Source organism: Nicotiana sylvestris, chromosome 12 (genome assembly GCF_000393655.2).
Source record: "Nicotiana sylvestris chromosome 12, ASM39365v2, whole genome shotgun sequence".
Lineage (NCBI taxonomy): Eukaryota > Viridiplantae > Streptophyta > Magnoliopsida > Solanales > Solanaceae > Nicotiana > Nicotiana sylvestris.
The window spans coordinates 50,887,743-50,912,177 of NC_091068.1; the positions used below are offsets into that span (position 1 = coordinate 50,887,743).

A 24,435-nucleotide genomic window follows, 5' to 3' on the forward strand; every position below is an offset into this window, starting at 1 on the left:
AGACGAGTAGGAGTGGAGGTAAAAAAAAGTCTGAAAAAGAAAAAGAGAGAGAGGGTGCATGTGGTGAAGAGAGGGGAAATGGGAAGGGAGTAGTTCTTGCTATATGTGAGGTTGTACAAGAGAGGTTAGAAGAGAGTGGCATGAAGTCATGGGGAAGTGGGGTCTGGGGAGGCTGCTGAGGGGTTGGTTCATCTGAGCAAAAGGAGAGATGAACCCGTTTCATCTACTGAAGAGACCCTAGCTGATCTACTGAGAAAGTTTGGGACAAGTTATGACCCAAAGAAACGCAAAGCTACCACACCAAAATCCCCAAATGTTCCTAAGCCATCCAAGAAAAGAAAAACTTCATTCCCAAAACCTACTGCCTCTTCAATGCCTAAGGGAAGAGCCACAAGAAGCAGGGTAAAACAAAGTGAAGCTAACTTACAAAAGGCTCTAGAAGAAAGCAAGAAAAAGAAAATGGAGAAGGGAAAGGGAAAGGTTGCAGAATCCTCGAAGGTTGTAGAGGAAGAGGAGATGAAACTGGTCCATCAAGAAAGGGGTACAACAGTGGAGGTTCCTACACCAAAACCTAAAGTCCAAGACTTCTTCCAAGAAGTCTTCTTCTGTACCTGTGTCTGATGAACCCTCACTAGCCAAAAGGACAATATATGCAGTGAAAGCTAAACAAGCAAAAGTTTCAGATGATGAAGAGTGTAGTAGAGAAGAAGAAGAAGAGGAATCTGAGAAGGAACATGACAAGTTTGTCATTTTTGGCAGGAGAAATTTTTTTAAAGGTAGATTGTTGAAGGACCTAGTGGAACCAGGGATGATGAGGTTGGTTAACTCTTTAACTGCTTAAGGTTAGAAGGACATGGTCCTTCAGATGAATGGGAGACTAGCCAAAAATGAACTAATTGAGTTCATGGCTAATACTGATGTTAAGGATGGGGTTGTCAGTAGCTTGGTGAAGGGAGTCCTAGTGCAATTTGATGCTGCGAAACTGGGAGAAATTCTGGATATAACCTCTGAAAGGGTTTGATGACTACACTAGGCAAAGGTGACCATGCCTGGACTCCTTACCTACTGCTCTTGAGATCACCATGAGGTTCTGTGATTCAAAGGATGTGAATGAAGCCAAGGCTATGCAGAAAAGTGAGAAGAGGGCTGAGCACAAGGTTATTTTTGAGTTTGTCAACAAGTGCTTCCTGCCTAGACAAGAGAGACGACATACTGCAAATTACATGGACCTAGTTCTTATGGAGTGCCTTGAGAGAGGAAAGCAGATCAACTGGACTACTCTCATTGTAAAATTGTTAGACAGGGTCATCAATGGATCCAAGGCTCATGCTACTCTATATGGCTCCATACTGACCACTGTTCTGGACAGGCTGAACGTGCCTTTGAGAAAATGGGAAATGGCATCAAACAAGGAACATTTTGGCATTAAGACTCTTCTGGCTTGTGACTATCCAGTCAATGCCATCCTAGTTGAACCTGGTTCATCTCTGAAGACACCCATCAACAACAAGGTTATGACTTTGGTTCAGGAATATGGAACTAAGGATGCTGAAATTGCTAGGCTCAAGGCTCGTGTGGCTGAATTGGAAACTGAGAGGGATAGCTTAGAACTGAGCTAGCAAAAGAAAAGGAGAAGAGTGATGGAATCCTTCAGAATATGCTGAACCTTCTCCAGGCTCAACCCTCTAGTTCCTCCAAGCGTTAGGTCTCCTAGCACTTGTCCTCTAAACCTATCTAGTACCCCCCAGTGAACCCTAGTGATGCGGATTAGGGATTTTTCTGTTTTTGCTCATGTTTTGAAAGTTTTTCTTTCTTTTTGTGGATTGTTAATGGCAACATATCGTGTTCAATGACAACACCTTTTTTTTCTTGTTCTATGATGATTCTGACCTTAATAGTTTAAATATGTCTGTTGATTATTGATAATTGCACCATGTTTTCACTTGCAGTTGCCCCAGTGGCCATGAGTACTTATTAAAATATGGAATTCACACTGTGTATACAACTTTTCGATGATGCCAAAAGGGGGAAGAGATATTGTGCTTTATACATTATTCTGAATAAATGATATTTATAACCTAATTAACCTGGTCCTTAATGAAAAGTAAATTTTCTAAGTCTAGTGTTGATGGTTAAGCTGAGTTCTTATAGGTCTTTTAATCAGTAAAAAGCACAAAGTTTGTCATCATCACAAAGGGGGAATTTGTTTGCCCAAGAACAGGTAAAGTTTTGAAGAATGACATATGAACTCAGTCATGGACCAAGTCCATTAAGTGAAGCACAGTCATGATCAACCTATACATGTGAGATGCACGTGAAGAAGATAAGTCCCGCTGATCAAGCAGCAATATCTCCTGATCTGATCGAAAAGGTTACATATTGGATAAGGGGAGAAAGTCTCCTTATGTGAAGAGAACACAATCCGGATAAAAGATAGTGTTGGAGTTTATGTTGTTCAAGGACTCAACTTCGATGGAAGATCAGCAATTGAGTCTCAATCAAACTCTAATTACTAACTCATTAAATAACAGTGATTGTTCTCTAATACAGGTATCGCACAAACGCAGAAGTTAAACTAAATTGAAAGCAAAAGAGCGAGGCGATTTTGCAAGCAATTTATGTGAGATTTGAGTGTGCACTCGTGAAGCTACTTGAACGAGATAGAAGAACCAGTTCCGTTATGTTTTTTTCTTATTCTAGTTCAATTGTAGTAGGTGGTTCAAAGTTGTACCTTTCTAGCTTTCATAAAAGCAATTGTATTAGGTACTTTGAGAGTTCAAGTTATAGGCTAACTTGAAGTTGTTGCAACAGTTAGAGGCTGGTTGCTACAACAGGATTAGAGGTAATCCTTAGGTTTACAAAGAGTTTTGTAAATGCTGTTTTGGCTCAGTGATTTACTGAAGTGTTGGGGAAAATCCTACTGAGTCGTAGGTCGTGGTTTTTTCACCTTTTGAGCCGGTGTTTTCCACGTAAAAATCTCTATGTTCTTTATTTTATGTACTTTTAATTCCGCAAATAGTAGTAGTTAGAACACCTAGAAGAACCTGGTTCTTCTAGATTGAAAATTGGGTACCACACAAATCACCCCCCTCTTGTGTGGTATTGACGCTTAAAACATCAAGAATTGAGTCAGGAGAGAAGAAAATCGAAGTTAATGATAAAAAAGTAAAAACATACAACTCCCGAGTAGATCAAATACCGGGGGCACCACCAACCTTGAAAGGGATGGATTCGAAAAAATTTATACAAAAGTCGTTCCCTTCGAGTGTGGCTCCGAAACCCATTCTAAAGAAGTTTCATATACTGGACATACCTAAATACAATGGGACCATCGATCCCAATGAGTATGTCACCTTTTACACAAGTGCCATCAAGGGTAACGATTTGGAAGATGATGAGATCGAATTTGTTTTATTGAAGAAGTTCGGGGAAACCCTATCAAATGGAGCAATGATTTGGTACCACAATCTACCACCTAATTCCATCGACTCATTTGCCATGTTAGTAGAATCTTTCATAAAGGCATATGCCGGAGCCATAAAGGTTGAGACAAGAAAATCGAACCTTTTCAAAGTAAGACGAGGGATAATGAAATATTGAGGGAGTTTGTATCCCGATTTCAAATGGAACGCATGGAGTTGCCACCGGTCACAGATGATTGGGCCGTTCAAGCTTTCACTCAGGGATTGAATGAATGAGGTTCGATAGCATCACATCAGCTAAAGCAAAATCAGATCGAATATCCGGCTGTAACTTGGGAAGATTTACACAATCGGTACCAATCGAAGATCAGGGTCGAGGATGACCAATTAGGAGCTCCTTCCATTTCAGTGCACCCGAACAGGTCAGCCGCCAAAAATCAAAGGGACATCGATAGAGATCCAAGATCGAATAAAGATCGATATTAACCGTACACCTCAGATCGCAGGCACAGTGGTCCAGGATACAATCAGGCCTGGAACGAACGGAGAAGCGATCGAGGACAGAATTCTCGGGGACTCATGAACAAAAATAGTTTTGACAAGTACACCATCCCTACAGAGGCACCTGACTATAGGAGTATAATTTTAGTGTCAATGTGTCAGGTATTGTATCAGCAATTGGAAGAATCAAAGACACCAGATGACCTAGGCCCATACAGACCGATCCTTCCCAAAAGAACCCCAATCTGATGTGTAAATATCATGGCACACATGGTCACAAGACCGAGGATTGTAGGCAATTGAGAGAGGAGGTAGCCCGTTTATTCAATGAGGGCCACCTTCGAGAATTGCTAAGTGATCGAGCCAAGAATCATTTCAAGGAAAGGGGTGCTAACAAGAAAATTTGAACAGGAAGAGCCACAACATGTAATTCATATGATTGTCAGAAGGGTCGATATTCCACAAGGGCCCGTGTTCAAATGCACTAAGGTATCAACTACTAGGGAGAAACGGACCCGAGACTATGTGCTAGAAGGCACCGTATCATTCAACGACGATAAGGCAGAAGGGATTTCTTAGCCTCACAACGACGCTCTAGTAATCTCTATCTTATTAAATAAAGTTCAAGTTAAGCGTGTTTTAGTGGATTCAGGTAGCTCAACAAATATCATCTGATCGAGGGTCGTGGAGCAACTCGGCCTACAAGATCAGATCGTGCCCGTAGCTCGGGTCTTGAACGGTTTTAATATGGCCAGTGAAACAACTAAATGAGAGATTATCCTACTGGTGAACATGGCTGGAACTATCCAAGATACCAAGTTTCACGTGATCGATGGCGACATGAGGTATAACGCCCTACTCGGGAGGCCTTGGATCCACAACATGAGGGTAGTCCCGTTGACTCTCCACCAAATGATGAAATTCCCGACCTCGGACGGGGTAAAAATAGTGCACAGGAAACAACATGCTACAAAAGAAATGTTCGCGGTCGATGAGGTAATATCGATTTCGGCGCTATCAACATCGGAAGGATCAGACATCAAGGGTAAACAAGAAGCCAAATAGCAATCACCGCCACCAGCCTTGACCGAAATGGAGAAGCAGGAAATGGAAGAGGAAGATGAAGATTTTTTGACCCCTCAAACGTTTGTTGTTCACGAAGATTCTGACACCACCAAATCAACTGTCACAGGGTTGGAATAGGTTATATTGATCGAGCACCTGCCTGAGCGAAAGGTATACCTGGGAATGGGGTTAACCCCCGAACTCAAGAAAAAGCTTATTCATTTTCTTATTGATAACATAGATTGTTTTGCCTGGTCCCACTTAGACATGACAGATCCCGTCGGAAATAACAACGCATCGACTGAGCTTGGGCCCAAAGTTCAGATCGGTGAAACAAAAGAGAAGGTCCCAGCCCGAGGTAAAGCACACATTCATAAAGGACGAGGTAACTAAACTTCTCAAAATAGGGTCCAGTCGGGAAATAAAGTACCCCGAATTATTAGCTAATGTAGTCGTAGTTCCTAAAAAAAGGAACAAACTTAGGATGTGTATAGATTATAAGGATTTAAACAAGGCATGTCCCAAAGATTCTTTTCCACTGTATAACATCGATCGTGTGATCGATGCCACAGCCGGCCACGAGATCCTTAGTTTTCTTGATGCTTATTCCGGGTACAATCAAATTCAAATGAAGCCGGAAGACTAAGAAAAGACTTCATTCATCACCAAGTATGGAACATATTGTTATAATGTAATGCCTTTCGGGCTAAAAATGCAGGAGCTACCTACCAACACCTAGTAAATAAAATGTTTGAAGAACTGATAGGTAAATCAATGAAAGTATATATTGATGACATGCTAGTTAAGTCCCTGCGCGCAGAGGACCATTTGACATATTTACAGGAAATATTGAAGATACTGAGAAAATATAACATGAAGCTTAACCCCGAGAAATGCATTTTCGGGTTCGGTTCGGGCAAGTTCCTTGGCTTCATGGTGTCAAAGCGGGGAATCAAGATCAACCCCGATAATATCAAGGCTATCGAAGGCATCACCGTCATAGACAGCTTTAAAATCATACAAAGGCTGACATGGCGAATAACTCCCTTAGGCCGATTTATATCGAGATCGTCGGATTGGAGTCATAGATTCTTTTCTCTACTAAAAAAGAAGAACAATTTCACCTGGACCCCGGAATGCCAACAAACGTTAGAAGAATTGAAGTAATACCTCCCGAGCCCACCATTACTTCATACTCCAAAGGTAGATGAAAAACTCTACTTATACTTGGTAGTCTCAGAGATCGCGGTAAATGGTGTCCTGGTTTGAGAAGAGCAAGGTATGCAATTTCCTGTTTATTATGTAAGTCAAACTCTAGGAGAAGCAGAAACTAGATATCCACACTTAGAATAATTGGCACTTGCATTGATAAACGCCTTTAGGAAGCTAAAATCGTATTTTCAATCTCACCCCATATGTATACTAACCACTTACCCACTTCATAATATTTTGCATAAGCTCGAGCTATCGGGCCGATTGGCCAAATGGGCCGTCAAACTCAGTGGGTACGGTATCAAATATCAACCTCGAATGACCATCAAGTCTCAAATTTTAGCAGGCTTCGTGGCCGATTTCACGCTAACCCTCGTACCCGAAGTCGAGAAGGAACTCTTGTTAATATCATGTACATCATCAGAAGTGTGGACCCTTTTCATAGATGGCGCCTCGAATGTAAAGGGGTCCGGGCTAGACATCATTTTGAAGCCGCCCACGGGAAATACTATTAGACAATATATAAAAACTTCTAAGCTAACTAAAAATGAGATCGAGTACGAGGCCATGATTGCAGGTCTCGAACTAGCTAAAATCTTGGGGGCGAAAGTCATTGAAGCCAAGTGCGACTCTATGCTGATAGTAAACCAAGTAAACAAAACCTTCAAGGTTCGAGAGGATAGAATGCAAAGGTGTTTGGACAAGCTACAGGTGACTTTGCACCGTTTTAAAGAATGGACCTTGAAGCACGTACCTCGCGAGCAGAACAGTGAAGTCGATGGTCTTGCAAATTTGGGGTCATCAGTCGAGGAGGACGAAATTAGCTTGGGGACTGTCGTTCAACTCTCGAGATCAGTGATCGAAGAAGGTCACGTTGAGATAAAATCCACAAGATTAAATTGGGATTGTAGGAATAAATATATCGAGTACTTGAAAAACGGAAAGCTCCCATCAGACCCTAAAGAATCGAGGGCCCTATGAACAAAAGTTGCTCGATTCACATTGGATGAAGATGGAACATTGTACAGGTGGACGTTCGACAGACCATTAGCAGTATGTTTGGGACCATGGGACACCGATTATGTTCTATGAGAAGTCCATGAAGGTAATTGAGGGAACCACTCCGGTGCCAAATCACTAGTTTAAAAGGTCATCAGAGCAGAATACTATTGGGATAGTATGGGAAAAGATGGTAAGGAGTTTGTTCAAAAATGTGATAAATGCCAAAGGTATGCACCAATAATCCACCATCCCGGAGAACAACTTCATTCAGTTCTATCCCCATGGCCATTAATGAAATGGGGGATGGATATCATCGGCCCTCTGCCATCGGATCCAGGTAAAGCTAAATTCATTTTGTTTATGACTGACTACTTCTCTAAATGGGTGGAAGCACAGGCCTTCGAGAAAGTCAGAGCAAAAGAAGTTATATACTTCATCTAGGATCACATCATATGCCAATTTGGGATACCTGCCGAAATAGTATGCGACAACAGAAAGTAGTTCATCGGCAGCAAGGTAACAAAGTTTCTCGAAGAACATAAAATAAAAAGGATCTTATCGACACCATATCATCAAAGTGGAAACAGACAAACAGAGTCAACGAACAAAACTATCATTCAGAATCTAAATAAAAGATTGAACGATGCTAAGGGAAAATGGAGAGAAATTCTACTCGAGGTCCTTTGGGCATATCAAACAACATCGAAGTCCAGTATGGGGGCAACCCCGTTCTCCTTAGTATATGGCTCCGAAGCCTTGATTTCGGTCGAAGTCGGAGAACCTAGCGCCAGATTTCTACCTACAACGGAAGAATCAAATCACGAAACTATGAATACTAACCTCGAACTATTGGATGAGAAACGAGAAGCCGCACTCGTTTGGATGGCTACCAAAAACAACGAATCGAGAGATATTATAATCGAAGGGCCAATCTTCGGCACCTCAAAATAGGGGACTTAGTCCTGAGGAAAGTCACCCTTAATACTCGAGACCCGAACGAAGGGAAGCTTGGCCTAAATTGGGAAGGACCATACTAGGTCCTCGGTGTCATCGTAAAGGGATCTTACAAATTTGGCACAATGGAGGGTGAACAATTGCCAAACAATTGGAACATATCACTCCTCAAACGATATTATTGATAAGGTATGACTTTCTCCCTTTTTCATTTGTATATGGGGATAAATTATTGCAGGTGTTAGATCGAAGACGTCGAGAAACTCTTCAACACGAGGACCTTAGGTTTTAAAGCACGCGCTGCACTCTCTTTCCCTTAGATCGGTTTTAACTCAAATGGGTTTTTCCGATGAGGTTTTTAATGAGGCAACAATTATATGTGCTACATGGGGACAATTCAATAGTATCCGAGGCTTCTCTACATTCAACCTCGAATACTGGGGGGCATCACCCTCGGATGATTTATTTTCAAGGGAAAATACTTCATGTCAAAAGGGACTCTATAGGAAAACTTTGTAATGGGCAAAACGGTCGAACGAACCATGTCCATGTAGATTAATCGAGACCCAATGGCAAAACATGTACGCATATATAAATTATCTAAAGAAGCATTTTTCCTTATTAAATATCTTGTGCCTCAAAGAAAATGTTCTACTATACAAGCTCCGTACTTATGATTTTTGTGAAAAATGGCTCAAGGTCCAAGTACAACTATACTTCGAAAGGTAAATAGCTCAAGGGCCAAGTATCAATACATCTCGAATGGTCAACCTCCCTACTCGGGGACTGCCATCGAAAATCAACATGTTCAAATTATCTAAAGACCTCAAAGAGGCACCCTTCGATTTGTAGGCCAAGGCTATTATTCTCAGGGACTAACACTTCGAACAAGTTCGAAGTGTTGATGGGAAATTAAGACCAAGAGTCACATCCAAAGGCTACGGCCAAACTAACGTGACTCAGAGATGTCCGAACCCCACAATAAAAACAGGCCTTCGAATTCTCCAAAAAGCGGTTAAAAAAGGCTACCCTCGGCAAAATAATCAAAGGGCTTCGATAAAATCAGCCCTCGAAAAACCTTAAGAGGTATCAAATTATTCAAATACAAACTTGTGCTAAGGCACAAAAAATAAAGGGTTTTGATCGACTCTAAACCCTCAAAAAATCCAATGGATACAAAAAAAATACATGCTAAGGTATAAGAAAACTTTACTAAGTCTTTGAGCCGAAAGAGGGAAAAAATAGCCATCCTTTGGAGGCCATATCGGCCCAGTTCAAAGAGCCTAAGGGCCAACACACTTTGAGTTTGAGAACATGTTCTCATTCGATTCGAACCTAAGGGTCCCACTATACCGAATTCAAACAAGAACCTACTCGATTAATAGATGGGGGATCATGTGTCGTTCAAAACAAACCTAAGGGTCTTTTCGCTTCGAATTTAGGTTTCGCTCGAATTTGACTATAAAAGTAATATTATTATTGTGGCTTAGATCAAGTCATTTAAAACCAAAACCTCAAACATATTGTTGAAACATAAAGATGTGCTAAAATTGTACAAGGCACGAAACATGTTTGACGACAAAATTTTAAGAGGCATTAAAAAGAGAAATTTCTTTATATATATATGGGCAAAAATATGTACAAGGGACCTACAAGGGTCTTACAAAAGAGAAAAGGCAAAATAAAATCCTAACTACGCCAGGGGCTGATTTCTCCCTCGGGGGGAGCTTTCCCTTCGGGCTCCTTACCATTATCAAATCCATCCTTGCTACTTTAATCATGACAAGCAACCTGACATCGGCTTCAAGCACCTTAGCTTGAGCTATCTCCTTGGAGAGGTCAAAACCTCGAGCATGGATTTCCTCGAGGGTCTCCCTCTGAAATTGGCACTTGGCCAGATCATTACTCCACCGTGCTCGATCGAGGACCTCCCTCAGCTGAGTTTGGGTAGCCTCAGCATCAACCAGGTACACGACTATGGACTTGTCAGCTAAGGCCTTCGCCTTTTCGACCTCCACCTTGGCCTCAGCAAGCTTAGCCTTGAACTCTTCGATCCTTTTTGCGTGGGCTGATCTCTTCTCTTTAGTACTTCGCAGTTGAACTTCGGTTGATGACAGCCGCACCAAGGCAGCCTCTTTCTCCACAGCTAGGTGGTCCATGTTCTCTTTCCACTGATTGCAGTTAGCTTTAACTTGATCGACTTCCCCCGGAGCAGCTCGATCCTTTTAATCTTTTGTTGCAACTAAGACATTGAGGTGTTAGCCTCCACTCTTGGGTCAAGCCTATATTTTCTCAAAAGAAAACTTACCTGCTCGTCCCGCTCGGCCTCTTCCTTACGAGCTTGGGCCAACTCTGCTCGAAGATCCCTGAGCCGTTCATCCTTTTGACCGTAAAAGAGCTTCAAAGCATTCCTCTCCTCCGAGGTCTTTTGGAGCTCAACCTCGCATTGGCTTGGGTTAGCCTGAGACCTGGTAAAAGCCTATATTAGAAAAAATATATAAGTTAGGAGAAAAAGAAAAAGAAAACTACAACAATGGGATTAGCACTTACTCGAGATAAAAGGCATTTGGCCTCTTCAATGAGGGAAGACGTATCATTGAGATCAGCGGCATCATCGACCCGGTAAAACAATCACGAAAGGGATCATGTTCACTAGGGACTCCGCCTATGTTAGGGGTCTGTAGCGCCCGAGCATCCCTTATACCCCCCTTGGAAAAGGCCGGTAGAGAAGGAGAGTGACCTACTATTTCAACCCCAAGCGAATCACTCGGGGTGCTCTGTTCAGCCCTAAGGGTCTCAGAACCACCCCCCTCCGGGATGTTCGTTGATGGGCAAGGGATAACCTCAACCTCAGAAGATTTGGGAGCCTTGCCCGAATCTTTCTTCGAGGCCTCCACATCATGAGGCCAGGCCTCAACAATCGCCTCCGACTTGGAAGGCTTGGCATCCTCGACCGACTTCCTTGCTCGAACCACCAGCACCGAGTCATTGCCTTCATCTTCCTCTTCTTCTTGCCCCATCTGGCGGACCGACTCTATAGTTAGAGGGATGAAATTTCTTCTACGTCTTCGAGCTGGAGCCTTTTTAGGTTGGGGGTCCTCGGACTCCGAGACCCTCTTCCTATTGTTATATCTCCCTGACTTCGGAATCGGAGACTCGACCCTTTTCCCAGGCGGGGTCGGCCACATTTCAGCAACATCCCCGAGGCCTGCATAAAAGGGAGTCAAGTATAAATAAAAAGAGAAATGTTTCAGAAAAAGGCATCAAAAGCGTACAGGATAAGCTTACCATGATTCTTGGCCTCCTATTTGCCCCTTGCCAAGTCACGCTAGTAGCGCTCGACATGGGATGAAGTCGAGGCAAACTTTCGAACCCAGTCTTCAAGGTTGGGGACCGCGTGAGGCATCCAGACAACTGCTACATAACAGATGAAAGCTTTACATAAAGCAAAAACGGAGTACAAAGACTAATGGGTAATACTTTACTTACGATCAGAGTTCCACTTTTCGAGGAATGGTATTTTCTCCTATGGGGTGAGGTCGCAAGTCCTTACCTGCACGAACCGACTCATCCAACCTCGGTCCTTATCCTCATCAACGCTCACGAACAAGGCCTTCGTTTCTCGGCGTTGGAGTTTGATCAACCCTCGAAAAATTCGAGGTCGATATAACCGCATAAGGTGGCTGAGAGTGAACTCCAACCCCTCGTCCTTGCTAGAAAAAAAGCGGAGCATGATCACTATACGCCAGAACAAGGGATGAACCTAGCCGAGGATGACCTGGTACCTCTTGCAAAAATCAATGACAACTGGGTCAAGAGAACCCAATGTGAAGGGGTAAGTATAATGTCACGCCCCGAACCTGGGACTGGACGTAACATGGCACTCGGTGCCTGACTACATCTGACCGAGCGAACCAACTGGCTGGCTGAATCAACATGTGATATCATAATATACTAAATGTAGAAGATAAACTAACACATGCTGATATACTGAAAGTCTGGATGACATAAATCAAAGTGCGGAAATACTAATACAATTCTGAAACATATTTGTAGCCAACATGACTTAACATGCAAAGTCTGAGACTCTATCTAACTGTTACTCTAGTCTATGAAGCCTCTAATGAAGTACTAAAAACACTGACTATTTGAAAATACTGACGGCTGTAAGGTAATGATAATGTCCCGGAAGAACTGGGGATCACCAAGTAGCTGATACGAGAATCCTAGCGCTCTGAATCATTAACCTGTAAATCATATGCTGCATCGTGAGATGCAGGCCCCGGTCGAAAGGGACGTCAGTACATTTGAATTGTACTGGTATGTAAAGCAACTAAAAGAAAGAATTATAAGTGCTGAAACTGAAACTAAGCTGATAACTGAGAATTTATAACTGATAACTGAAATGATAACTATTGAAACTAAAACTGAAATGATAACTGATAACTGATAATTGAACTGATAACTGGTAACTGATATGATAACTGATAACTGAACGGTAACTAATAATTGAACTGAAAGGAAGTAAGGATATGAATACTCTTCTGAATGATGAACAACCTGTTTATCTGAATATTAAACTGCGGCCTCAGGCCCAATATATATATATATATATATATATATATATATATATATATATATATGTGTGTGTGTGTGTGTGTGTGTGTGTGTGTGTGTGTGTGCACAAACTGCGGCCTCGGGCCCAAGTATACGTATACATAACTGCGACCTCGAGTCCAAAATGCATAAAGCATAAATTGCGGCCTCAGGCCCAAAAATGCATAAAGCATAAACTGTGGCCTCAAGCCCAAATACAAGTGTTCAACATTTAGGGAATTAACATCAGGAACTAAGAATCATACTGCAATATATGATAGTGAAATACTAAATCGCACTGAGTTACATGATACTGGAATACTGGATCATACTGAGTTACATAATACTAGAATAATAAATCATACTGAGTTACGAAGCTAGAGAATAGAAGCTCTACAACTATTCAAGGAACTAGGCTTAACTATATTTCTGAGGTAATCGATACGTCGTAAAAGAAACGTAATGTAGGGAGAATCATTAACATTCCCAAACATAGAGAGTTAGCCTCACATACCTTAACTTCTTACTCATGAGCATAATACAACATTTGCCAACCCTTTCAACTTCAATCTATATCAATACAAGTCAAAGGGATTTCATATTAGCAATAATGCTCATGTTTTGGTCACTTAGGCATTTTCTCAAACACTTGGTGGCATAAAGCTTCATAGTCCTTATTAATGGTATTTCTACAGCCAATAACCCATTCTCTTGCTCCTAAATAAATTCTAAAGTCTCAAATGATTATAATCAATATTATTTTTTATCACCAACAACACCCTTAACTAATAATCAACAATCAATAACCCAAACCTATAACCGTTCATGCTTTTCTATCAAACCCACCAACTCATAACTCATGAACTAGAGTCTATAATCATTAATTCAATGATAGAATCAATTAGAGGGTGAAGATATTACCTTTTTGACGTTCAATCTTCTCGAATTCGAGTTCTAGGGTTTCTTCTCTCAACAATGATGTCCCAATCGAATATCTAATGATATGGAGGATTTACCCATGTTAATAAGGTGTTGGGAAATTGAAATAAACTTAGAATCACCATTAAAACTTACCTTGGGTGGTGGAGGGATCCTTATGGAATTAGGTTTTTTAGAGCCTTCCTTTCTAGAGCAAGTTTTTATAATTTGGGGCTGTGGGGGACGAAATAAGGCTAAAAAAATGACTTCCCAAGTCATCCACCGCGTCCCGGTTGGCATGACCGTGGTCCCGACTGCGGTTAATCGCTGGGACACTGCCTCACCACTGCGGTCGCGGTAAAAACGCGGCAGAACCGTGGAGGTTACACACCATTATGTAAAACGGGCATAACGTTTTGCACTTAGCTCCGTTTGGGCGCCACAGTATATCATCGGAAAGCTCTTTCAAAGGCCTACAACTTTCAAGCTTTATGGTTTCCCAAATTCCTTACAAAATTTCACTAAAACCTGATGTAATATGGACCTTCTGCAAACTTAGTCGATTTTATCAAATCTTATGCACCTCACTTTCCATCTTGATTTTGAAACAACTATTTTCATCCATAATCATACCGGTGGGACTTTACATGTCAAAAATATAACCTTACTACTCCTTTTAACTTATTCATACCTAAACCGAATGTACAGGGTGTTACATTATCTCTCCCTTAGGATCATTCGTCCTCGAATGATTGTCCGGACTGTAAATTCTGCTAACTCCGGACCTTAAACGAGTCTGGTGGAAACATGAACTTTCATAAACACTCGCATACTAAACTCAATGAATACATGACTACTAAACTTTTGAGATAGTGAACTGAATGACCACCACATTGACTGAATATTGGTCTGCCATGGATACGTAAATACTGAACTAACATGGATATATGAATATTAAACTGGAACGAATATTTGAGTATTGAACTAACATCAATATCAGAGTACTAAGCTATCATGAATGTCTAAGTATTAGACTAACATGAGTAGCTGGGTATTGAGCTGACATGAGTATCTGAGTACCGAACTGACATGAGTATCTGAGTACTGAACTAACATGAGTGTTTGAGTACTGAACTGACATGAGTATCTGAGTACTGAATTGACGTGAGTATCTGAGTACTGAACTGACATGAGTATTTGAGTACTTAACTGACATGAGTGTCTGAGTACTAAACTGACATAAGTATCTGAGTACTGAACTAACGTGAGTATCTGAGTACTGAACTGACATGAGTATTTGAGTGCTGAACTGACATGAGTATTTGAGGGTTGGAAACTTGAATGTTATTACATGACACGTGAAATACTAGTTGTACCACCGCTAACTCTGATGGTAACTCCAACTCATAAGCTAATTGACTAATCATTCACAAAATTCTATATGACCCAACATAGCAGGGACTATGCTTCCCCTTCTTTTCAAATCTCATAATGCCTTTCACAAGCAAAACTTTCAGAAATAGCCAATCATCAACTTGAAACTCTAGGTCTCTATGCCGCACATTCGAATAGGACTTTTGGCGGCCTGAGCCGTTTTCAAACGCTCTTGAATCAACTTAACTTTCTCTATAGTCTGATAGACCAAATTTGGTCCCATCAACTCCCTTTCACCAACTTTGGACCAACCAATTGGTGATCTACACCTTCGGCCATAAAAATCATGCTTTCAAAATGAGCAAAATAATCCTATTATAAGTCCCATATTTACCATCTCCACTCAAAATATGTGTATTCTGTGATAAAACACTGGGCTTTCTGCTGCTCGACTTTCAATTACTAATAATTCAGATACTTGTCCATAAAGTCTACAATGTTCTTTTCATGTCGTTCCACCAATAAATCTCCTTAAGACCATGATACATATTTGTGGTACCTGAGTAAATCGAATACCTGAAATTCTGGGCTTCTAGCATGATCTACCCTCTTTAAGTCCATCTATGACTAGAACACACAATCTGTCGTGGTACCTCAAAGCACTATTATCTCCCCCTTATTCCAAATCTATCATTTTATGCTAGTGAATCCCCTCTTTCAGCTACAACAAGTAGGGATCATCAACTATTTCTCCTTCACTTCGCCTACTAGGGAGGGGGGAGGGACAAGTCATATTCTAGACAACAACTCTACTATCTTTGGAGTACGCAAATTGAACTCCTAGCTAGGCTAAGAGGTAAACTTCTTTCACCAGAGTTGTCTTATCTACCTCGATCATGAGTTATACTTCCCACACTTGATTATCTTCTTAAGCACTTCCTGAAAACACTTATAGAATTGTTGTGAGCTAAGTCTATACTCCGAAGATTAGAGTCTCATGCGATGACACTACCCTCGTGATACATAACTGAGCATGATTTTTTATAGCTTTTTTGTGATCACTTTATCATCAATAACTAAGCTCAGTGACCATTCTACTCACTTTGTGTTTCTTACACATGCTAGACATAATCCATGTGGTAATTATACAATTTTCCCTTATTACCGAACTAATTTTCTTTTCCATATCCCATGCTAACTATTCAAGTTTCAAATCTCCATCTGGACTTACTGATGGTCTTCACATCACCCCTTAGAGAAAAGGTCTTATACTTGCGGATCCTTCCCTTTTTTTGGTTGGGGCTCAAATAATTTTCCTTGTTTTCTGTAATTCCTTGCACTCTACGTCAAAGACGACTCATCTTCCAACTAACTTCTGAGAAATATTTCTTACTAGTAAAACTATATTACCTACATAAATGAAGAGCTAATGTATTCACAACTATCATACACAACCTTAATGATATAACTCTACTCACACTGTCAATCTTGGGAAGACCCCTTTTCAATAATTCTTAAAGGCAATTCTTCTGTGGTTTGCTCTCTCACTACCTAGCTGATTTCCCTTTCTTCTACTGTACTTCGAGTTTAACTTAACTCTTTCGGTTCTAACACACGTTCGGTATTTCAAACTGTCATCCACTTACTAGAGTTAACCTGGCTAAGTGAATCAAATTGTACCTCTACTAGTTCTGCTGAAAGTGCTAATTCACTGTATCTACTCAAACATACTCACTATTTTGTTACTAACTACCTGCTAGCGTCATGTTTTCTTCTCCTGCTTTGAATAACTAAAGTGAAGCATAAGGTTATTCTAACTTCCCTCATCATCCAACCCTATTGTGGGGTCGTATGCTATCCTTTTTTTTGAACTATGTACATATATCACACTTAGGAAAAGTTCATATATCTTAAACGAAATTGGAATAGCCAACCCCCAAACTTTCTATATACTTCAAAATCACTTCAGACTATAAACCTTCGGCCTAAACACATATTCACATCATTTGAAGGGGAACTGTCATACCTTTTATCTCATGATAATAGCCACTTCTTATAGTAACTTACTAATGTAGTACTTCTAGTTTTGATTTTTATAAATCTAAACAACTTAAAATTATTCCCTAAAATTCAATGTTGTCTGCTCTTGGTTCTCATTTTGTCCATCATATTCTTCTTAGCTATATTTCCCTTAAGCTTTTTTCTGTCCAAAACTATAGTGACCAATGTTAGGGTCTGACATCTGAACTATCATCATCCAACTTGTGGCTCTATTTCCAAGAATTAAATGAAGTTGTTCTCTGAGGTAAAACACATACGATTTCCATACACAAACTTATCCTTCATAATATGCCATCATCTGATAAATCACGTTTTGCGCCATCCGGTGAGTCTTGGTCTTAATCCAGACCTAAAATATGCGAAAGATTTTGCTATAACCACTGTTACTTACATTTTCTTTTAGCACCCATATGCATCATTGTATACTCACCAGTCATAAGAATTTTGATACACTGAAAATTAGATATCTGGTAATTGAATAACTAATAACTGGCATACTGAATAATCATAAACTTGCTAACTGAAAGACTGTATAACTGGTAGCTGAGTAAAACTGATGACCATAAAACATAATAACTGCTTTTGTACTTTTTGATAAGGTTATGCACTAATCTGTACTACTACCCATTGCATCCCACTTTTAACATCCTCTAAAGTCGCATATTTACCAACCTGTACTCCATGATTATACCCCAAAGGGCAATTATTCTCTCTAAGACCTTACATTTCTCCTGCGCGTCGCTTGGGAATCGAATACGTTTGGAATTCGATAGGAAGAGAAGGTTACCTTTTGCTATAAGCTTCATGGTACGATCTAGAGTAAAAAGAAGTGAGACAATCGTGGATGTCTTGGTAGTTAACCATTTATATGAGTGGCTGGCACACACATATAAAGGAAACTCCACTGGACACGGCTTCATAGACTCCCTAGGACTCTTGAACCTAGTGCTCTGATACCAAGCTTTGTCACGCCTCGATCCTAAGCCTGGACATAACATGACACTCGGTGCCTGACTACATATGATCGAGCGAACCAACTGGCTGACTGAATCAACATGTGATATCATAACATACTGAATGTGGAATATAAACTAACACATGCTGATATACTGAAAGTCTGGATGATATAAATCAAAGTGCAGAAATACTAATACAATTCTAAAACATATTTTCAGCCAACATGACTTAACATGAAAAGTCTGAGCCTCTGTCTAACTATTACTCTAGTCTATGAAGCCTTTAATGAAGTATTAAAAACACTGATTGTCTGAAAATACTGACGGTTGTAAGGTAATGATAATGCCCTAGAAGAATTGGGGATTACCAAGTAGCTGGTACGAGAATCCTAGCGCTCTGAATCATCAACCTATAAATCATTTCCTGCATCGTGAGATACAGGCCCCGGGCAAAAGGGTTGTCAGTACATTTGAATTGTACTGGTATGTAAAGCAACTAAAAGAAAGAATTATAAATGTTGAAACTGAAACTAAGCTAATAAATGAGAATTTATAACTGAAATGATAACTGATAACTAATAACTGAACTGATAATTGAACTAATAACTGGTAACTGATAACTGAATGGTAACTAATAATTGAACTGAAAGGAAGTAAGGATATGAATACTCCCTCTTCTGAATAATGAACAACCTATTTATCTAAATATTAAACTACGGCCTCAAGCCCAATATATATATATATATGTGTGTGTGTGTGTGTGTGTGTATGTATGTGTGTGTGTGTGTGTGTGCGCACACACAAACTGCGGCCTCAGGCCCAAGTATACTATACGTAACTGTGACCTCAGGTCCAAAATACATAAAGCATAAACTGCAGCCTCAGACCCAAAGATGCATAAAGCATAAACTGTGGCCTCAGGCCCAAATACAAGTGTTCAACATTCAGGGATTTAAAATCAGGAACTAAGAATCATACTGCAATATATGATAGTGAAATACTGAATCACATTGAGTTACATGATACTAGAATACTGGATCACACTGAGTTACATAATACTGGAATACTGAAGCATACTGAGTTATGAAGCTAGAGAATAGAAGCTCTACAACTATTCAAGGAACTAGGCTTAACTATATTTCTCAGGCAATCGATACGTCGTAAAAGAAACATAGTGTAGGGAGAATCATTAATATTCCCAAACATAGAGAGTTAGCCTCACATACCTTAACTTCCTACTCTTGAGCGTAATACAACATTCTCCAACCCTTTAAACTTCAATCTATATCAATACAAGTCAAAAGGATTCCATATTAGCAATAATACTCATGTTTTGGTCACTTAGGCATTTTCTCAAACACTTGGTGTAATAAAGCTTCATAGTCCTTATTAATGGTGTTTCTACACCCAATAACCCATTCTCTTGCTCCTAAATAAATTCTAAAGTCTCAAATGATTAAAATCAACATTATTCTTTATCACCCATAAGGTAAACAACACCCTTAACCAATAATCAACAATCAACAACCCAAACCTATAACAATTCATGCTTTTCTATCAAACTCATCAACTCATAACTCATGAACTAGAGTCTATAATCATTAATTCAATGATCGAATCCATTAGAGGGTGCAGATATTACCCTTTTGACGTTCAATCTTCTCGAATTCGAGTTCTAGAGTTTCTTCTCTCAACAATGATATCCCAATCGAATATCTAATGATATGGAGGGTTTACCCATGTTAATAAGGCATTGGGAAATTGAAATAAACTTAGAATCACCATTAAGACTTACCTTGGTTGGTGGAGGGACCCTGAAGGAGTTAGGTTTTTGAGAGCCTTCCTTTCTAGAGCAAGTTTTTATGTTTTGGGGTTGTGGGGGATGAAATAAGGCTAAAAAAATGACTTCCCAAGTCATCCACTGCATCCCGGTTGGCACGACCGAGGTCCCGACCGCAGTAATTCGCTGGGACACTACCTCACCACTGCGGTCGCGGTAAAAACGCGGCAGAACCGTGGAGGTTACACACCATTCTGTAAAACGGACATAACCTTTTGTATAGAGCTTCGTTTGGGTTCCACAATATATCGTCGGAAAGCTATTTCAAAGGCTACAACTTTTATGCTTTGAGTTTTCCCAAATTCCTTATATAGTTTCACTAAAACCTATTGTAACACGGACCTTCGGCAAACTTAGTCGATTTTGTCAAATCTTATGCACCTCACTTTCCATCTTGATTTTGAAACAACTATTTTTACCCATAATCATCCCGATGGGACTTCACATGTCAAAAATATAACCTTACTACTCCTTTAACTCATTCATACCTAAGCCAAATGTACGGAGTGTTACATATAAACACTTAGAAACCCCTCCCCATGAGTGGTAATACTCTCTTTGGGAGCGGGGATTTGCTCCATGACCTCGGCACCCCAGTTACACCTCAATATGGCATGCCGTTATCGAGTAGATGTATCTCTACACGTGTTCACATCGGCCAGGGACCGATGGAGGGTTCTCGACTTTGAAGTCGGATTTTAAGACACAAGGGCCGGGAACATACTCGTGAGGGAGCGGTTCCACCGGCATTTTGTCACCGGCCGTCCAGGAAGAAGAGGAAGAAGCTTTCTCCTTTTTTGGGACGGTCTTGGAGGTTTTCGCCATTGATTCAGGTAGAAAGAAGTAGAATGAGGTGAAATTAAGAATTTTGGTACTAATAAAGTTGATCCAATGGGTGGTGAAAGAGAAGAGATGGAGAGAGTAAGAGACTTAGAAACTTGGTAGAGGTGAAAGTAAAATTTTAATTCAACCAAAGAGCTTGTATTTATAGATTCATGGTGATAGTTCGATGGTGTTAGTGGCCGATCGTCCACTGGCAAGCAGTAATGGTTTGGGGAAGTGTACTGACGGGACGTTTTGGTCACCTCGATCGCTTACGTCATTGGGATGACATCATTATCCAGGTCTCCAGAAAATCGAGGCTCAAGTTGTTTCTTATTATTTCACTCTAAGAAACGAGGGGACTATCTGTATACGGTAAAAATCGGAGTTACCTGATTTCATTCTTTGGTCAAAATAGGAATGTCACATCAAAGAGCTAGGACGTCGAGTCCGGACCGTGGTCGACATCGATTGCGGTCAGAAAGAGGCAGACTTCGAGTGACATCGGCATAGCTTGATAACGGAAAAGGCGAGAAATCCGCGACTAGTCAAAGATCATAGCATGAATCTCGGAATGGATCAATCTACAACGGTTAATTGGATGTTAATATGGTTTCCTACTATAATTAGAAGTGTACCTTATTTAACACTCCTCTATTATATAAAGAGGGATCCCATTCATTTGTAAGTATGATTATTGTTCATTAACAAGAATATATACACTCATTACTTTCCTGCTATTTCACTTATTGTTCATCAGAGTTGCTTTATTATTTACTATTCTTACTATCTCATTTCGAGACTACCCCAAGTCAAGGTCGAGACTTGGCTAGCACATTGGTTTGATTTATTTTATTCTCTAATTTATTTATTTATTTTCTTTCTTATCAATTGGTATTGAACGAAATCACATATCCTTAAAACCACAGTATAAGTTTAATTGTTGTCCGAATTTGAGGGTAAACATGTTGTTTGATCAAGAACTGTAAATATGATCGCTTTTCCTTTAAATTTGCTTCATTTTCAGTTCAATCAATTCTTCAATTTTTTTAAAATCTAAAAATTATATTTTTCTATTTGATTTTTTCTGGGTTTATGTTAAAAAAAACAACAAAACACAGAAATTTAGAAGTGCTTAATTTATTTAGGGGAGAGGTTTTGCTATTTGATCAAGAACTGTAAAAATGGTTACTTTGGTTGGGAGTTGTTGCATTTGGTGTTCCAATCCAAATTTTCACTTTCGAACCATTTATGTGTAACCGAGTGAAAATGAGGCTAAAAAGTTACTCCCTTTCTCTTGTATTCCCTATAATGTAAACTGTTTAGTGGAATTTTTTGCTTAAATAGCGCAAATAAGGTTTCTTGTAAGTTGCCATCTTACCCTTTTTAGTTTCTGCAATCCTTTTTGAAAGTGCCCATGAAACTGATATTCCTAATTTGGTTTTTCCTTATGGTGGTAAAATTGGGTAATTAATTTATAAACCCAGTCAAAAGTTGCATCAGAATTGTGTTTACACCATTTTATGATTCAATGGAAACATATCCACTTTTTACAGAAGCTATTTTAAAGTAGTACTTCCTTCGCTTTAATTTGTGTGATGTGGTCTTAAATATACCATGAGATTTGTATGTCTGTAAAATCACATCATTCAGGGTGCTTCCAGAAATAGAAGTGTGTCTTTTTAATTGAAAGGGTGTTCTTCTTTCAAATAAATTTGGGTAACAATGAAGGATGGATAAAATAAGAAATATAAAAAATAAACTCAACCAATATAGAGAGAATTTCAAATGGATTAAGATGAAGAAATAGAAAAGAAAGGTGAAGAAAGTGAGAATAAAGGTTAAAAAATAGAGAAGAAAAGTGAAATAATGGAGAAGAAATGTGTAATATAAAGAAAAAGAGGAGAAAGTATAAGTTTTTTAAAAAGAGGGTCTAATTAGCCGTTAGTTGCTGTCAGGTGGGACCGTTTTAATGATTATTATCACCCTTCATGCACTCTTAGGCAACTTATTTCACATAATATGTCACATAAGCGACAGGGGTAAGGGGGTGGGGGGTTTATTATGAAGGGGGATATAGTTCGGGGGGTTTTGGGGACAGTTGATAGTTTAGGTAGGGAATTTGACAAAATCAAATAGTTTAGGCGGGTTTGAGGGTATTAATTCTTTAAATAACAAAGCTCTAGTTTTAACAAAGTAAATTCTCGCTAAAAGGCTCTAACTTGATTATGGATGTTGGAGATTGGGTTCTAAGGTTTATGGACTAAGGTTGAAGAAGGAATCTTCAATTAGGATGTGTTGTCGGGCTTATATGGACTGAGGTGACGTGAATTACCCATGGGTATGTGTATGCTGAGTTTATGCAGTGATTTGATGACCTTGTTATAACTCTTGGCATGTTCGAGGACGAATATACATTTAACTAGGAGAGAATGTAATGACCGAATTTGGGTTTGGAAGTTCAAAGTTTTGATGGTCTCGTTATGTCCATGTGGTTATTTGGACTAAGGTGTATGACCGAATTTGGGTTTGGAAGTTCCTAGGCTGTTTTGGCTTGAATTGGCGAAAGTTGGCAATTTGGAGGTTTGGAAAGTTCATATGTTTGACCGGAAGTTGACTTTGATATTATCGGGTTCGGATTGCCAGGAGTTGTAATAGGTTCATTATGTCATTGAAACTTGTGTGCAAAATTTGAGGTGATTCCGAGTTGTTTGGACGTTTTTGGCGTAAGTTTTGAATTTTGAATTTTGAAACAGTTTATTATGCTTGAATTGAGGTAAGATTCATGGTTTTGATGTTATTTTGTGGGATTTGTGTCCTTGAGTTTGTCCATGTTATGTTTTGGGACACATTGGTATTTAGACGGGGTTCCGAGGGGTCGGGTGAATTTCGGGATGGCTTCGGATCATTTTAGATCACTAAGTTAGCTAATGTTCTGGTGTGTTGTTCTTCGCGCTCGCGATCAGTATGTCGCATTGGCGTAGAAGTTTTGGGGTCCCTGTTGTTTGTTCATCACATTCGCGATGATGAGGTCGAATTCACGTAGCTTTGTGGTTAGACGTGGTTTTGGCTAACCCGTTCACGTCGATGGCGCCCGCATTCACGAAGGCCTGGGCAGTCTGGACCTCCGCATTCCCGAGGAAGGAGACGCGTTTGTGATGCTTTATTGGGGATGTAAGCATTTTTGGCTTCGCGATCACGAGGGTACAATCGCGATCGTGTAGGGTACTATTTTTTTAAGCAAATATACCGCTAGGTATGTTGCCTAGTGGCTAATATATAAATAAAATCCCAAAATGGGTCCAAATCTTACAAGATATCTAAACCAAAATAGAAGTTGCATGAAGCTACTAGCTACTAAAAAGATAGAACAACTAAAGTCTAATGAACTAGCTATTACAACATAGTAAGCTGAATGCTTCCTTCTCCTGTTAGTGTATGTGAATCCAATTGCCAGTGGCAACTACCAAGCATCACCTATCGAGCTCTCACCAGGCACCAGGGTATACAGTCCATAGGCTAAAATGAATTCCAAACATCTTCACCATAGAGTTGAAGCCAACATAGTCTTCCAAGTGTTGCTACTATATGATCTCTATATGCAGTGAAATGAATTTGTCCAAGTACTAATCATGTGCTTGCATATCAAAATTAACATGAAAAAGAGCCTGGCTTTAGGCAAGCTTTGCAAGGCAAAAGCCAGGCTTGAGGT

At 39.9% G+C, this 24,435-nt stretch overlaps 1 protein-coding gene across 1 annotated transcript; it reads right to left on the reverse strand.

Annotated features, from left to right (window-relative positions):
- Positions 1 to 9,805: 9,805 nt before the first annotated feature.
- On the reverse strand, positions 9,806 to 11,176 carry LOC138883020 (uncharacterized). Its single transcript, XM_070163676.1, has 3 exons — positions 10,901 to 11,176; positions 10,465 to 10,635; positions 9,806 to 10,378 (listed from the first exon to the last, which is right to left on the reverse strand). Exons 1-3 carry the CDS (start codon positions 11,174 to 11,176, stop codon positions 9,806 to 9,808), a joined length of 1,020 nt encoding a protein of 339 aa, XP_070019777.1.
- Between the last annotated feature and the right edge of the window lie 13,259 nt (positions 11,177 to 24,435).

Coding starts and splice junctions, on each gene's coding strand:
- LOC138883020 (XM_070163676.1), bottom strand. CDS start 11,176: ATGGGGCAAGAAGAAGAGGAAGATGAAGGCAATGACTCGGTGCTGGTG. Junction 10,636..10,900: donor ATTCGCTTGGGGTTGAAATA/GTAGGTCACTCT, acceptor TTTCTAATATAG/GCTTTTACCAGGTCTCAGGC. Junction 10,379..10,464: donor AGGCCGAGCGGGACGAGCAG/GTAAGTTTTCTT, acceptor AAAGATTAAAAG/GATCGAGCTGCTCCGGGGGA.